We start from the raw sequence: 16,699 nt of genomic DNA on the forward strand, positions 1-16,699 counted from the left end.
AAGGTCGGTGTGGGAATGGGAGGGGGAGTTAAAGTGTTTAGCAACCGGCAAACTATATCGCTTTGTTTCATAGAACGTCGCTGTAACGCCCACTGATGTGATCATAAAATCTGATCTCTGCAGTTTCTCCACTGAATCGCAAAACCAAACGCATGTCACAGCGGGGATCTTTCTCATCTGCTGTCATCTGTTTGTTCATATTTTTTAAGTCGCTATTTTTAACTGTGTTGAAACCCAAGCTCCCAGTAGAGATCCCAACAGCATAAAGAGTGGGGCTCGCCTCCAATCTCCCATCGTTGATGTAACCCGTAGTAGAAGCTAACCATCACGGAGACCATGTTGGAAAGATATCAGAGTGTGGAGAAAAAGCTGTACATGGCTATTGCGGTCATTGGAGTTCCCGGTAGGTAAATGTAAGAATTCGGTTTGTGTAACTGTAGGCGGAGGTGGATTTGCTTTGTTTATTATTATTATTATTATTATTATGATTAAAAACGTCGAAATCTCTGACAGTTAAACCGCGACCGGATCTGTGATATTTATTTAAGTTGAATTGGAAATCGGTTCGGCATTGGTAAAGGGTCATCCCACCGAAAGTGGACCTCCGTTTTTAATCCCCGAACCCCTGAAACATCGGGTTCTCCCCGACTAGGCATCGCATTACGTAAAACGCCCGAGAAAGGCAGGAACTCTAAAATACCATGATTAGCAATTCATTGATGATTTGTGAATTCATGAACAGTTTGACCACGTAACAGCCTGACACGAAGAACATGTCGTGACTGCTGTTCATCCAGATTCACGTTAGTTTATTTATTGTCAATGAGATATCCCGTTCACGTCGATGGTATTTATTCACAAAATGCTGGAGTAACTCGGCAGGTCAGGCAGCATCTCAGGAGAGAAGGAATGGGTGACGTTTCGGGCCGAGACCCTTCTTCAGACAGGGTCCCGACCCGAAACGTCACCCATTCCTATCACCTGAGATGCTGCCTGACCTGCTGAGTTACTCCAGCATTTTGTGAATAAATACCTTCGATTTGTACCAGCATCTGCAGTTATTTTCTTATATCCCGCTCACGTGATGCTCACAGAGTAAATGGTGTCCACAAAGCCGTGGTATAAATACTGCAATAGTGCTTAATCCCAGTGGTGGAAAAGAAAATTAAAGGATGATAACTGAATTACCAAAGAGTTGGAGTCAAGAGTAAGAATAGATTGCAGCACTTCTGGGAATGCGGTGTGAAAGAGGTTGGTGACTCAGTGGTCAGTGGTGAAGATGCTGTTCAGTTAAGGCATGCGACCTTTCAAGCCCCAGTATCTTCTCCCAGAAGATAGAAGATAGAAGAAATGGTCAGGGTGCTCTCCATTGCGAGTACCTCCAGGCTTCCTGGTGTAGTCCACGTGAAGATGGACTGACGGAAGGAAGCGAAGAGCCTGTGTTGAGCTGGGCTGGTTCACTATTCTCTGCAGGTTAAGGCAGTCAAGAACAGAGCATTTGCCCTGCTACCTGGGATGCGCCCAATCAAAACAATTTCTATTGCGCGTACTTGGATAGAGTGGATGTGGAGAGGATGTTTCCACTAGTGGGAGAGTATAGGACTAGAGGTCATAGCCTCAAGAATTAAAGGACGTTCTTTTAGGGAGATGTGGAGGAATTTCTTTAGTCAGAGGGTGGTGAATCTGTGGAATTATTTGCCACAGAAAGCTATGGAGGCAAAATCAGTGGAAATATTTAAGGCAGAGATAAATAGATTCTTGATTTGTGCGGGTGTCAGAGGTTATGGGTAGAAGGCATGGTTAGGAGGAAGACCTGATGGGCCGAATGGCCTAATTCTACTATTACTTATGATCTTATGATCTATACACGTTCAAGAGAATCCTTGTGGACACGCCGACTCTTCCTCGTTGCTGAAGAAAGTAAATAAGATGATGTCTCAGTCTGAAGAAGGGTCTCGACCCGAAACATCACCCATTCCTTCTCTCCCGAGATGCTGCCTGACCTGCTGAGTTACTCCAGCATTTTGTGAATAAATCGATTTGTACCAGCATCTGCAGTTATTTTCTTATACCAAATAAGATGATGTGTTGTCTTCATCGCCGCATTAATGTCGAGTCCAGATTAGGTTCCTGGTGATATCGACGCATAGAAAGCAGAAGCTGTCGACCATCTCAACAACAGCACCGTTGTGGACAAGACTGTGTTCACCCCCGCCACCCTCTTCCTCAGACCGACATCCAACTCTTTTGTCTTGCTGAGGTAAGGGCCGGGTTGTTTTCCTGACACCACTACACCAAGTTCTCTGTACTTCGTCTCATCATTGCCGCAACAGTGGTTATCATCGGTGAAGTTAGGGCGGCACGGTAGCGCAGCGGTAGAGTTGCTGCTTTACAGCGAATGCAGCGCCGGAGACTCAGGTTCGATCCTGACTACGGGTGCTGCACTGTAAGGAGTTTGTACGTTCTCCCCGTGACCTGCGTGGGTTTTCTCCGAGATCTTCGGTTTCCTCCCACACTCCAAAGACGTACAGGTATGTAGGTTAATTGGCTGGGTAAATGTAAAAATTGTCCCTAGTGGGTGTAGGATAGTGTTAATGTGCGGGGATCACTGGGCGGCACGGACTTGGAGGGCCGAAAAGGCCTGTTTCCGGCTGTATATATATGATATGATATGATGATAAGTTGCTGAAGGCCGATAGGATAGAGGCGTTTTTCGGATAGGCACATGGGTATGTAGAAAATGAAGGGATGTGGATTAGGCGGAGACAGATAAGAGTTGGGTTTGGCGTCATGTTCGGCACAAACATGGGTGGAGTTGCTGCCTTACAGCGAATGCAGCGCCGGAGACTCAGGTTCGATCCTGACTATGGGCGCCGTCTGTACGGAGTTTGTACGTTCTCCCCGTGACTTGCGTGGGTTTTCTCCGAGATCTTCGGTTTCCTCCCACACTCCAAAGACGCACAGGTATGTAGGTTAATTGACTGGGTAAATGTAAAAATTGTCCCTAGTGTGTATCGGATAGTGTTAATGTGCGGGGATCGCTGGGCGGCGCGGACTCGGTGGGCCGAAGGGCCTGTTTCCGCGCTGTATCTCTAAATCTACATTTAAAAAAAAAATTGTGGGCCGACGGGCTTTATCCTGTGCGGCATTGTTCTATGTTCAATGTAACTTAAATATCGAGTTGGCACTGCATGTTGAGACGCGTTAATGGTTGTAAAGGGAGTCGAACAGGGGACAGGTTATTTCTACAGCAGAATCCTGAGGTTGACGCGACTTCTTAGGTCTTGCTGGCATTCAGGGCATCCAACAATTCAACAGAGGAACCAATAATCATGGCTCATTGGGAAGGCCGTACAGTCTAGAATTGTACGCATGTCGTTCACAGTTGCAGGTGATCGGTTGAAATAGTGGCCGTGGAGTAGGGCAAGTGTTGGTCACTGTGCAGTTACACTCAGCCATCACCCTTAACAGAAAGGCAATTCAGCCGAGCCCTAACAAAAAGCAATTCAGCCGAGCCCCAGAGCTGCCATTACCATCCATCTAGAGACACAGGTGTATATGCTGGGATCTTGCGTAGAGCCACGGAACATTTTACATCTTCAGTCTGCAGCTCCAGTCATGACTTTCCAGGTGTAGGGAAAAAAACTGCAGATGCTGGTTAAAATCGAAGGTAGACACAAAATGCTGGAGTAACTCAATGGGTCAGGCATCATCTCGGGAGAGAAGGAATGGGTGACGTTTCGGGTCGAGACCCTTCTTCAGACTTTCCAGGTGCCGAATTTGCAGTGGTTTGTGTGACCTGCCAGCTCGCAGGTAAATCTGTAAAACTAGCTATGTTAGATGTTGCCAGCAGTCTGGAGCAACTCATTGCCAATGTCACGGCACAATGGTGTGGGCATGATAGATGTTGCCAACTCATCCGCGGAACCCGCACACACCTTGATGCCAGCTAAACGTCAAACCCACCCTCTCCAGCCTCTTACTAAAGCCCGAAAACGGGAAAGACGGGAGACAGGGGGCGACGTGTTTGAGGATTTACAAAATTGAAACGATTGACGAAACTAAACCTTTTCCTGCATTGAGTTGAACTAAATAAAGACACCGAGTATGTGCGTGCATTCAGTAATCCTCGCTGTCTGATCCCCTCTCTTCATCCAGTGAATTTAGTTGCCATTGTGATCCTGTCCCGGGGAAAGTGCGGCCTCTCCACCTGCACCACTCGCTACCTGGTGGCCATGGCAGCGGCCGATCTACTGGTCATTGTCACCGAAGTCCTTTTGTTTCACGTCAAGCATCATTATTTCCCCCTGAGTTTCCTGGACGTCACCCCTGTGTGTAGTGTTATTTATGCGCTGTCCCGTGCCTCCACGGACTGTTCTGTCTGGTTCACCATCACTTTCACCTTTGATCGATTTGTCGCCATTTGTTGCCAGAAGCTGAAAACAAAATATTGCACCGGTAGAACTGCGACCGCGGTGCTCGCTACGACCGGCGTCCTACTGTGTCTGAAAAACGTCCCCTTCTATTTCGAAATTGAAATTGGAGAGATGGTCAACGATGTACCTTGGTTCTGTCACTTCAGAGAAAGTTATTACACCGAGCCCGGATGGGTGGCGTTTGACTATTTCGATAAAGTTTTAACCCCGTTCCTCCCTTTCGCTGTAATCCTGCTGCTCAACTCGCTGACGGTGCGGCACGTTTTAGTGATCAGCCGGGTCCGTCAAGGGCTGAAGGGCCAAGGGAACTGTCAGAACCAGAATGACCCAGAGATGGAGAGCAGGAAGCGGTCTATGGTTCTGCTACTCACCATCACCGGCAGTTTCGTGCTGCTATGGCTGCCGTTCGTTGTCTATTTCATCTATTACCAGATCACGGGAGCCGTGCACAACGATCCAGACGTTGTATTTCAAAACGTTGGACTTCTGCTGCGAAATGTCAGTTGCTGCACCAACACGTTCATTTACGCAGCGACTCAGTCCAAGTTCAGGGAGCAGGTGAAAGACGTTGCGAGAACCCCGCTTACCTCTCTGTCTCGGCTCATCAACAAAGTCTGACCACACTGACTCTAGGCTGTAGTCCACATCCTCACACTCAACCCCTCTCCTGCCTGGAGCGGCTGGTCATCTGAATGTCCAACCAACCGCTCGGTCCAGACCTCCGCCTATCTTGGTGCCAACCCCTCTAACAATTCTCAGGGCGCGGTATCCGGCTCACAATGACCGAGAGAGCGCCCGCCGACCGTGTCCACTACCTCGGCTTGTGTACATGCTCGGCTTGTGTACAAGCTTGTGTACAAGCTCAGCTTGTGTACAAGTCCCTGCTTCTCTGCCTAGGCGATCTAGGTAGACTATCTGTGTAGGAAGGAACTGCAGATGCCGGTTTAAACCGAAGATAAACACAAAAAGCCGGAGTAACTCAGCGGGACAGGCAGAAAAGGAATGGGTCTGAGGAAGGGTCTGGGCCAGAAACGTCACCCATTCCTGCTGCCTGTCCCGCTGAGTTATTCCAGCTTTAGGTAAACTAGTATCTATCTACCTCGACTATCTTTGCCCCTGGAAAGCCTAGGGCGACTTATCCTCTACCCACAATCTCCATGCACTGTAATCCTGAATCGATAAACACCGCGACCCATCCGCTACAAAGTCCCTGGTCTTCCCCCCCCCTCCCCCACCCAGATAGGCCGATTTCTAAACCATGCCCTGCCCCACGACCAATAAATGAGTGATAGTGTTGATGATCTACGATGTAGACTCAGTGTCCCAGCAAAATGTACCGTCTTGTGTGAAACAAAAGAAGGTAGACACAAAATGCCGGAGTAACTCAGCGGGTCTGCCAGCATCTCTGGAGAAAATGAATAGATGACGTTTCGGGTCGAGACCCTTCTTCAGAATGACCTGAAAAGTCAACTATTCCTTCCCTCCAGAGATGCAGTCTGACCCGCTGAGTTACTCCAGCTTTTTGTGTCCATCTTCGGTTTAAACCAGCATCTGCAGTTCCTTCCTACACGTAAAACAAAATAAACTGTTGAAGGGGCGCCTCGGACGTGCGACACATGTGGATTGATGTGGGATCACGAAACAAAGGACATCTGCCTAACACGTGGCCCGAGGTTTCATTCGTAAGATCACACTGCTTACACCATCTCACCAACTCCGCACCAATGGTCTTGCTGTTGCTAGGCTATGTTTGACACGATGGATATTCGATGTTGACAATAGTACCTTAATAAACGCAGCTTCCGAAAGGAACCCAAAGCCTCATCCGTCCAAGTGTAGTGTGGCACTTTATGTGTCGCACCTACAGTGAAATTAATTTCTGTATACAGTTCAGTACAAGTATCACAAAATGCTGGAGTAACTCAACAGGTCAGGCTTACTCCAGTTACTCCAGCATTTTGTGAATAAATACCTTCGATTTGTACCAGCATCTGCAGTTATTTTCTTATAGTACAAGTATCACTATACACAAGCACTTAGATACATATTAGACAAGCATCTGAGAATCAGTGCAAGTGTATAGCAGTGGTACACGGAGACAGTGCTGTACACAGAGTCGCCAGTTTGGTGCCATGTTCTAGTCCCGGTTGATGTAAGTGCATGGATCTTGATCTGACCATGAGGCCAATGGTTCTGGCGGCGTTGCATGGTCAGCCTGGCCATCGGAGGTCCGGTCATTATTAAAGTAAACCAAGCCTGGGGAGATGAGCCCACTTGAGGTATTGCCCCCTCCCCAACTTCCAATCTCCCGAGCATCGCAAGTGACGAGAGCAGCAAGGCCTTAAGAGGGGGGGGGAGGCAGGTGATAAATTCTAGCAAAAACAATGGAGTTTGAGACAAAAATATGCCTCGTCCTTGACACCCCTCCACCCCCTACCCCCCTACCCCCCCCCCCCCCCACTCCCCTCCACCACCCCACCTCCACGCCGGCCCAAATAGGAACCTCGGTAGCCAGTTCAGGTACTGCGGAAACATGTGATCTAGAAGACAGTTATTGCCACACGTGGGCAAACGACCAACCTTCTTGACAAAACATCCAATAAATGTGTGATAGAGTCAATGATCTACACTGGGTCCGTGCCCCTGAAGAACTTACCGTCTTGTGTAAAACTAATCAAACTGTTGGAGCAACTCAGCTGGTCAGGCAGCATCTGCAGAGAGAAATGGTCAGACAACGTTTCTGGTCGGGACCCTTGGTCTGAGGTTGTGTCGGCGTTGTCAGCCTCAGGCTGGTGGTTCCTGTAGCTCCCGGCAGGAAGGTCTAGCGTGACGTGACGTGGAACTGAGTCAAAGCTGTCCACGCCATGGCTGGAGAATCCCGCCCCCCCACCCACCTGTACGGCCCTGTCGCTCGCCTTCCACGTCACCGAAATGGCTATGGCTGATCATCTACAATCAGTAACCCGTGCCTGCCTTCCCCCCATATCCCTTGATTCAATAGACAATAGACAATAAGTGCAGGAGTAGGCCATTCGGGCCTTCGAGCCAGCACCACCATTCAATGTGATCATGGCTGATCATTCTCAATCAGTACCCCGTTCCTGCCTTCTCCCCATACCCCCTGACTGCGCTATCCTTAAGAGCTCTTTCTAGCTCTCTCTTGAAAGCATTCAGAGAACTGGCCTCCACTGCCTTCTGAGGCAGAGAATTCCACAGATTTACAACTCTCTGACTGAAAAGGTCTTTCCTCATCTCTGTTCTAAATGGCCTACCCCTTATTGGGAACATGTTTCCTGACTCTAACGTGTCCAACCCCTTAATAATCTTATATGTTTCAATAAGATCCCCTCTCATCCTTCTAAATTCCAGTTTACAAGCCTAGTCGCTCCAGTCTTTCAACATACGACAGTCCCGCCATTCCGGGAATTAACCTAGTAACCCTACGCTGCACGCCCTCAATAGCAAGAACAGACCAAAACTGCACACAGTACTCCAGGTGCGGTCTCACTAGGGCCCTGTACAACTGCAGAAGGACCTCTTTGTTCCTATACTCAACTCCTCTTGTTAAGAAGGCCAACATTCAATTGGCTTTCTTCACTGCCTGCTGTACCTGCATGCTTCCTTTTAGTGACTGATGCACTAGGACACCCAGATCTCGTTGTACGTCCCCTTTTCCTAACTTGACACCATTCAGATAATAATCCGCCTTCCTATTCTTACCACCAAAGTGGATAACCTCACACTTATCCACATTAAACTGCATCTGCCATGCATCCGCCCATTCTCACAGCCTGTCCAAGTCACCCTGCAACCTCATAGCATCTTCCTCACAGTTCACACTGCCACCCAGCTTTGTGTCATCTGCAAATTTGCTAATGTTACTTTTAATCCCTTCATCCAAGTCGTTCCACTAGCACCTCTATCTAACTCTCTTTTAAATTCATCCAGTGAATTGGCCTCCACTGCCTTCTGTGGCAGAGAATTCTACAAATTCACAACTCTCGGTGAATTTTTTTTTTCTCACCTCAGTTTTAAATGGGCTCCCCTTTATTCTTAGACTGTGGCCCTTGGTTCTGGACTCCCCCGACATTGGTAACATTTTTCCTGCATCTTGCTTGTCTAGACCTTTTATAATTTTATACGTCTCAAGAAGATCCCCTCTCATCCTTCTAAACTCCAATGAATACAAGCCCAGTCTTTCCAATCTTTCCTCATATGACAGCCCCGCCATCCCAGGGATTAACCTCGCACTGGGATTAAGGCTGCACTGCCTTAATAGCAAGGACGTCCTTCCTCTATCTAGGAGACCAAAACTGCACACAGTACTCCAGATGTGGTCTTACCAGATGTAAGACTGCAGAAGGACCTCTTTGCTCCCCTACTCAAATCCTCACGTTATGAAGGCCAACATGCCATTATCTTTCTTCACTGCCTGCTGTACCTGCACGCTTACTTTCAGTGACTGGTGTATAAGGACACCCAGGTCTCGTTGCACTTCCCCTTTACTTAATCTGACACCATTGAGATAATAATCTCCCTCCTTGTTTTTGCCGCCAAAGTGGATAACCTCACATTTATCTACATTATACTGCATCTGCCATGCATCTGCCCACTCACTCAACCTGTCCAGGTCACCCTGCAACCTCCTAACATCCTCTTCACACTTCACACTGCCATCCAGCTTTGTGTCATCCGCAAACTTGCTAGTGTTACTTCTAATTCCATCATCCAAATCATTAATATATATTGTAAATAGTTGCGGCCCCAACACCGAGCCTTGCGGCACTCCACTCGCCACTGCCTGCCATTCTGAACAGGACCCGTTCACTCCTACTCTTTGCTTCCTGTCTGTCAACCAATTCGTTGACCGTTTTGTCCCGCTCCAGCCGGCGATATCCTCTGGCCGAGAGGTTGGTACAAACTCTCATCCACAACCCCAGTGCAACAAGAAACTAAATTCCCAACAGAAAAAAAAGAATAGATAGATATAGAATGTAGGACACTCTGTAGACCCCGTGTTCTTGTACATCTTACCGTCTCGTGTAAAAAAACAAATACGTGGAATTGAGAAGAGGGACGCGTATCAGCATTTGCCTCTCTCCTCTCAGTCATGGAGCTGTACAGCATGGAAACAGGTAGTTCGGCCCACCTTGTCCATGCCGGACAAAATGGCGTACTGGACTCGTCCCATTTCCCTGCATTTGGCCCATATAAACCCTTCATGAAGAAGAGTCTCGACCCGAAACGTTACCTTTTCCTTTTCTCCAGTGATGCCGCCTGACTCGCTGAGTTACTCCAGCCAGTTACCCATGCCCTTCCAATCCATACAGCTGTCCAAATGTCTTTTAAACATCGCAATTATATCCGCTTCTATAGTTCTCTCTGACAGCACATTGCAGGTGTGGACTACCCTCTTGAGTGAAAATATTGTTGAGGTCCTTCTTTAAATCTCTCCCCTGTCCCCTTAAGCCGACGCCCTCTAGTTTTTATTTTTATTTTATTCCTCTCTCCCGGGAAAAATACTGTTTTTAGGTCCACTTTACCCATGGTCTTATACACCTCAACGAGGTCAACCCTCGACCTCCTGCGCTCCAAGGAAAAGGTTCGCAGCCTATCTAACCTCTCCCTGCAATGGGAGCCCATACATCCAAGTAACATCCTGGTGAATCTCGTCTGCATCCTTTGCAACTTAATGGCATCGTTCCTCGGGCAAGTCCGGCTCCTTATCCCGCCATGTTCCTCCCTCCCACCCGGAGGTTCCTCTCTGTAGCTTTCTATGCATGAGTTCCCCGGGCCACAGTCGCCGAGCGCAGACTGACTGGAGACCTATTTGTCCTTGAGTATGACAGGCACATTGTTCACCGCAGCTCCCTGACACCTCGCTGGACCAAAGTCAAGCTCCTCTCCCCCGCCGTTGCTCAACACATCCTGTTTCTGTACCGACTGACGCGACAAGGAGCAGGGTAGACACAGGGCAGGGTTATTGTCCAGCCGCTTCGCTGAGCGCCAGGGACAGTCCCTCTGGGTCAGGGAAGTTCATGGGGGAAAGGGGAGCTTCGGAACGAAGCCGGAGACGATGAAGTGTTGGCGGCAGCGCAGCCTCACGGAGTACCACAGGGCAGGCGGTAGCACCATCGCACAGGCGGCGTGGCATGGCGGCGATCACCAGGGTCGGTACTTGGGAAGGAGTAGGGGACCTTCCCGAGGCAGTAGATGGAGGCGATGGAGAGGAGGTGGACAACATTAGAGAGCACGGCGAGGAGAGGGAGGGGGGGGGGGGGGGGGGGACAAGAACAGCATGTGATGGGGATCAAGTGGTCCCGGAGAGACGACACGGGAGCGTCGGTATCCCACAGCGTAGAGTACTTGTGCCTCGCAGTAGAGGGTATTGTGACCGACAGTGTGGGGAATGAGGTGAGGTGAGGTGAGGAAAAACGTTTTCACCCAGAGAGTTGTGAATTTGTGGGATTCTCTGCCACAGAGGGCAGTGGAGGCCAATTCACTGGATGAATTTAAAAGAGAGTTAGATAGAGCTCTAGGGGCTAGTGGAATCAAGGGATATGGGAGAAGGCAGACACGGGTTACTGATTGTGGATGATCAGACACGATCACAATGTGTATAATATAAGAAAATAACTGCAGATGCTGGTACAAATCGAAGGTATTTATTCACAAAATGCTGGAGTAACGCAGCAGGTCAGGCAGCATCTAGGGAGAGAGGAATGGGCGACGTTTCGGGTCGAGACCCTTCTCAGACTGATCACAATGAATGGCGGTGCTGGCTCGAAGGGCCAAATGGCCTCCTCCTGCACCTATTTTCTACGTTTCTATGTTTCTCTCTGAATCTGTGGCACTCATTGTGTTTCACGGTGCGTGTGTGGGTGTCTGAGACCCAAGGGTCAGGCGTTCTGTGTCCGATAACCGTGGGGATCTGTACCCCAGTGGGGAGGGGTGAAGGTATCTTTGATCCGTGTAGTGTGGTACCTCTATCCCGCAGTGTGGACCATCCTTCCCCCACAGTGCGGCAGATCTGCACCCCACCCTGCGGGCATCTGTGTCTTCAGTGTATCTGCTCCACAGTGCGGGCGACTGCGTGGTCTATCGCGACGACATTGCAGTGAACTTATCTTTTCACTTCAGCGAGGCGTTTAACAAGATCTCAAATGGTAATCTGGTCTGAGAGTTTGCTAGCAGTGACATCAAAGGCAAGTTGGCAAAGGAGATCTAAAATGGGCTTGTTGGTGGGGGCTGGGTCTCTTCCCTGAGTGGAGGCCTGTGAGCAGGTGGGTGCTTGGCCGCAGTGAGAAGGGCGGTCCTCGCCTACAGGGTGACATCAACCAGTTAGTAAAGTCAGCACAACAGTGTCATAAGGTCATGTGATAGGAGCAGAATTAGGCCATTCGGCCCATCAAGTCTACCCCCCATTCAACCATGGCTGATCTATCTCCCCCCCCCGTAACCCCATTCTCTTGCCCTCTCTCCATAACACCTGACACCCATACTAATCAAGAATCTATCTATCTCTGCCTAAAAAATATCAATTGACTTGGCCTCCGCACCCTTCCGTGGCAAAGAATCCACAGGTTCACCACCCTCTGACCAAGGGAAGTCCTCCTCACCTTCCTAAATGAACGTCCTTTAATTCTGAGGCTATGACCTCCCTCGAATGGAAACATCCTATCCACTCTCTCCAAGCATTTCACTGTTTCACTTTGTCACCGTCAGAAGGAATTTAATTGCGGTAAAGGCGAAGTGGTTCACCTCAGGAGTAGTAATGAAGGTAAGATGTGCAGAATCCCTGGCAAGACTCTCGGGAGTATCGAGGAACAGTGGAGCCTTGGTGCAGAAGTCCAAGTATCTGTGAAGTCTGTAGTATTGATGGGTGAAGTGGTGAAGGAGGCGTACAGAGTATTAACCTCGTTGTCCGGGCGTAGAACATAGACTAGGAAGGACATACAACATGTTACAAGGCTTTGGCCAGGCCACAGCTGGACTATGAACATGTCCAGTTCTGGTCGTTGAACGATAGGAAGAATGTGATTGATCTGGAGATGGTGAAAGTGAGATTAACTACGATATTCTCTGGAATGGACTGGAATTCTGAAGAGGAATTCAAAAGAGTGAAGGAAGGAACCGCAGACGAGATGTGTCGGAACTGCAGATGCTGGTTTAAACCAAGGATAGCAACACAATGCTGGAGTAACTCAGAGGGGCAGGCAGCATCTCAGGAGAGACGGAATGGGCGACGTTACGGGTCGAGACCCTTCTTTCAGACCGAGCAGGCTGGGGTTGTTTTCCTTGGAATTAATCCTTCCTTCGAGGCGGAGCGGAGAGCCGATATGCGCGTACAGCGTTATGGGCGAAAGAGTTAGGGTAGATTATGATCGACATTCCCCACTAGCAGAGGTGTTAGAAACTTGGGGGCATGGGTTTCGGGTAAAGAGAAGGCTTAGAGATGATCTGAGTATTCTAATCGGAAGGTGGTTGGAATCTACTGCCCGTGTGGGTGTTGGAGGAAGCGTCTGTCTCATCCGTTAAGAAGTAGCCTAACGAGCATATGAATCAAGATGGCTTTGGAGGCGATGCATCAAGTGGACAAGTGTACACGGGATTTAACAATACAGTATTGCACTGCTACTCCGAGAGCTTGGGCGTTGGTGCTGAGGGGAACATTTGTGGAACGAGAAAGAGGAAATGTTTCACGTTCAGATGTCAGAAACGTGAAAAAGAGAAAACATGGTAGCAGAGAAGATGGTGGTTGGGTGGGCGGCAGAATGAAGGCTATGTCGCTGGTGCAGCGAGACCAAATGAGTTACCATGTTTACTGTGAGTTACAGATAAGTAAAGAAGCGCTGGAGTAGATGTAATGTGTGGCCAATTAAGAGGGTGTGGCAAGAGACATTTGGATAGGTGGATGGATTGGGAAAGATCAGAGGGGAATGGGCCATGTTTAGACAATTGGGAACTTCTATTTGGATAGAAAAATAACATTCGAGTAAAAATGATGCCCTGCAGAAACAGCAGTTCTGCGACAACACAGAGGGAGAGCGCGCAACTTCAAGTTGGAGAATTGGGTGTGGAGATATGATGTTTAATTCCCAGTTCTGGACAATGACCTCCCGGTAGCGACGATAGCCGTTTCTCTCGCCTTCAAGGCTGCCTGATCTGCTGACTATAAAGCATTTTTTAATTTCAGCTTTTCAGCATCTGTGTAATTTTCATGTTCATTGGCTGCTCTCTCTCTCTCTCTCTCTCTCTCTCTCTCTCTCTCTCTCTCTCTCTCTCTCTCTCTCTCTCTCTCTCTCTCTCTCTCATCCCTTTCTGCTTTTGTTTTTGCAGATAATCACGTTCCGGGTGAGGCGCCGCCTCCTTTGGTTGATCTGCCTCTCGCCTCTCGTCGTCCTGCTCCTGAGGATGATACTTCTTCCCACGTCCAAAGGCAGCGAGGGCGCTTGTGCCACCGTACCCTTCCTGCTCCTGCCCGACTGCCGCTGCCAGAGGGACCCTCCTTTCCTGGTGTTGCTGGTGACCAGCCGACCGGCAGAGGCGGCGGAGCGGGCGGCCATTCGTCGGACGTGGGGGGCAAAGCGTCGGGCCCACCAGGGGCGGGTTGCCACTTACTTCCTGCTGGGGCAGGGGGGTGAGTTGGGGGCGCGGCTGCGGCTGGAGGCGCGGGTGCACCGGGACATCATCCAGGGCGACTTCACCGACACTTACGACAACCTGACCCTGAAGGTTCTCATGGGGCTGGAGTGGGCGCGGCGCCACTGCCAGACAGCGCGCTTCTTCATGAAGACAGACTCGGATGTGTTTGTCAACACGCCCCACTTGCTGTGGCTGCTGAGCTCCAAACCCAGCCGGGGCTTCTTCAGCGGCCAGGTGATGCACCACATCCAGCCGATCCAGGACAAGCGCAGCAAGTGGTACATCAGCCCGGAGGAGTTCGCATCCCCAGTCTTCCCCGAGTACTGCTCCGGCACCGGCTACGTCTTCTCCGGGGACCTGAGCAGCCTGATCTGCCTGGTGGCCAGCTCCGTGCCCTTCCTCAAGCTGGAGGACGCCTTCGTGGGTCTCTGCTTGGCCAGGCTGGGGGTGCGGCCGGTGCCCATGACAACGCGCCGCCTCTTCTTCACCCGCAAGGTCCCCTTCTCCGTGTGTCGCTACCGCTATCTGGTCACCTCTCACCCCGTCAGCCGCGCCGAGATGCTCCGCTACTGGAGCGCTCTGCGGGCAGCGGTGGCAGAGGACTGCCCTCCCCCGCCTGCCCCGCACGTTGGGATCCGAGCTGCGGAGTGAGCCTGGGACTCTGGCGTTGGAAGGGCGGTGGGGGATCGGGGTCAGGTGTGTGGCGGGGTGGGGGGGGCGGGTGGGGGTGGTGTGGGCAAGGGTCGGGAAACTATGGTCCTTGCGAGAGTGGAGCGCATAGGGTTGCCATCTGTCCCGTATTAGCCGGGACATCCCGTATCGGACTAAATTGGTTTGTCCCGTACGGGATCGCCCTTGTCCCGTATTAGTAGCGTTGCCAACTGTCCCGTATTAGCCGGGACATCCCGTACTTTTGGTTAAAATGGTTTGTCCCGTACGGGACCGCCCTTGTCCGTATTAGTACGGTTGCCAACTGTCCCGTATTAGCCGGGACATCCCGTACTTTTGGCTAAAATGGTTTGTCCCGTACGGGACCGCCCTTGTCCCGTATTAGTTGGGTTGCCAACTGTCCCGTATTAGCCGGGACATCCCGTACTTTTGGCTAAAATGGTTTGTCCCGTACGGGACCGCCTTTGTCCCGTATTAGTAGGGTTGCCAACTTCCACACCCCCAATGGCGGCCGCCCGGCCCGGGAGCACGTGGCCGCTGGCTGGGCGAGGTCACGTGGGACGTCACCCTCTGTCCATTTGGAAGTGACGTAGAAACCAAAGATACTCGAGGAGCAAGATGGACCACTCCGTCGAAATCGCCCATATCGTGTGTGTTAGTGCACAGAGGAGCGTAACGTCCGCCATTTTAGTCGTGTAAACAGTGTAATCAGTGTTGTGGGGGAACAGTATGTGTGATGATGCCATTAAAATGCAGAATATATCTCATCTGTCAATTCACAGATTTTTGTTATTTTTCTTTTTAAATGATTCTGCAAGTTTCTGCCTACTAAAATGGCACCATGACGTACTATAGTTTTTAGGATCGAGTTGTCTATCTTGTTCCTCTAGTATCTTTGTTTGGGAGTGAGTAGGCAACCAAAGATACTAGAGGAGCAAGATGGACCACTCCGTCGTAATTGCCTTTTCTGAAGCGCGCAAAGGAGCGGAACGTCGGCCATTTTAGTAAGCAAAACCCCGCCGTTCGCTCTGCTTCTCGCAGTGGAATCAGTGTTGTGAACAGTATGTGTGATCGTGCCATTAAAATGCTGAGTATATCTCATCTGTCAACTCACAGGTTTTTGTTGTTTTTCTTTTTAAATGTTTCTGCAAGTTTCTGCCTACTGAAATGGTACCATGACGTACTACGGTTTTTAGGGTCGAGTGGTCTATCTTGCTCTACTCTATTATCTTTGGTAGCAACCCACCTCCCGGCACGGGCGGCCGCCATTGGTGGAGCGGGGAGCACGTGGCCGCTAGCTGGGTGAGGTGAAGCGGTGACGTGGCCCTTTGTCCCATATTTGGGAGTGAGGAAGTTGGCAACCCTACTAATTACGGGACAATGGCATTTCCCCGTACGAGGACAAACTAATTTAGTCCAAAATACAGGATGTCCCAGCTAATACGGGACAGTTGGCAAAACCCTAAGCGCAGGGCAGGTGGCTGGATGGGGGTGATGTGAGAGAGCGGGGTTATATGGGGTTTGTGAGAGTGGGCAGACTGGCGGGTTGGTGCTGGGGCAAGAGAGTCGGGCGGAGAGTGGAGTGAGTTGGAGCGTTAGAAGGAGAATGTCGTTTGGTGGAAGGGTCGTGTGGGGAGGTATAGTCAGGTCGATTGGTAGTGGGCGGAATGATTTGGGATGAGTACAGGGGGGTGGAATGGGATGGATGGCGGGAGCGCACGGGGAGCTAGAGTGGGGAGAGACAGAGATGGTGGATGAGGCTTTATGGAGAAGGGGTTTGGTAGAGTAGACCATGGAGCAGATCGTTGGAGGAGAATTGGGAAAAAGACAATGCTTGGAGTGGTAGAGGACATGTGGTGGAGCATTGAGAGCAAAGGGCTAGGGAGGGAATGGAGAATGGCATTGCAGTAGAGTTGCTGCATTACAGTGCCGGAGTCCTGGGTGCGATC

At 50.2% G+C, this 16,699-nt stretch overlaps 1 protein-coding gene across 1 annotated transcript; it reads left to right on the forward strand.

Annotated features, from left to right (window-relative positions):
* The first annotated feature begins 239 nt into the window (after positions 1-239).
* Positions 240-14,732, forward strand: LOC144604323 (beta-1,3-galactosyltransferase 5-like). Its single transcript, XM_078418557.1, has 2 exons — positions 240-403; positions 13,776-14,732. Exon 2 carries the CDS (start codon positions 13,851-13,853, stop codon positions 14,730-14,732), a length of 882 nt encoding a protein of 293 aa, XP_078274683.1. The 5' UTR covers positions 240-403; positions 13,776-13,850.
* Positions 14,733-16,699: the final 1,967 nt, after the last annotated feature.

The sequence above is a fragment of the Rhinoraja longicauda genome, chromosome 22 (genome assembly GCF_053455715.1).
Source record: "Rhinoraja longicauda isolate Sanriku21f chromosome 22, sRhiLon1.1, whole genome shotgun sequence".
Lineage (NCBI taxonomy): Eukaryota > Metazoa > Chordata > Chondrichthyes > Rajiformes > Arhynchobatidae > Rhinoraja > Rhinoraja longicauda.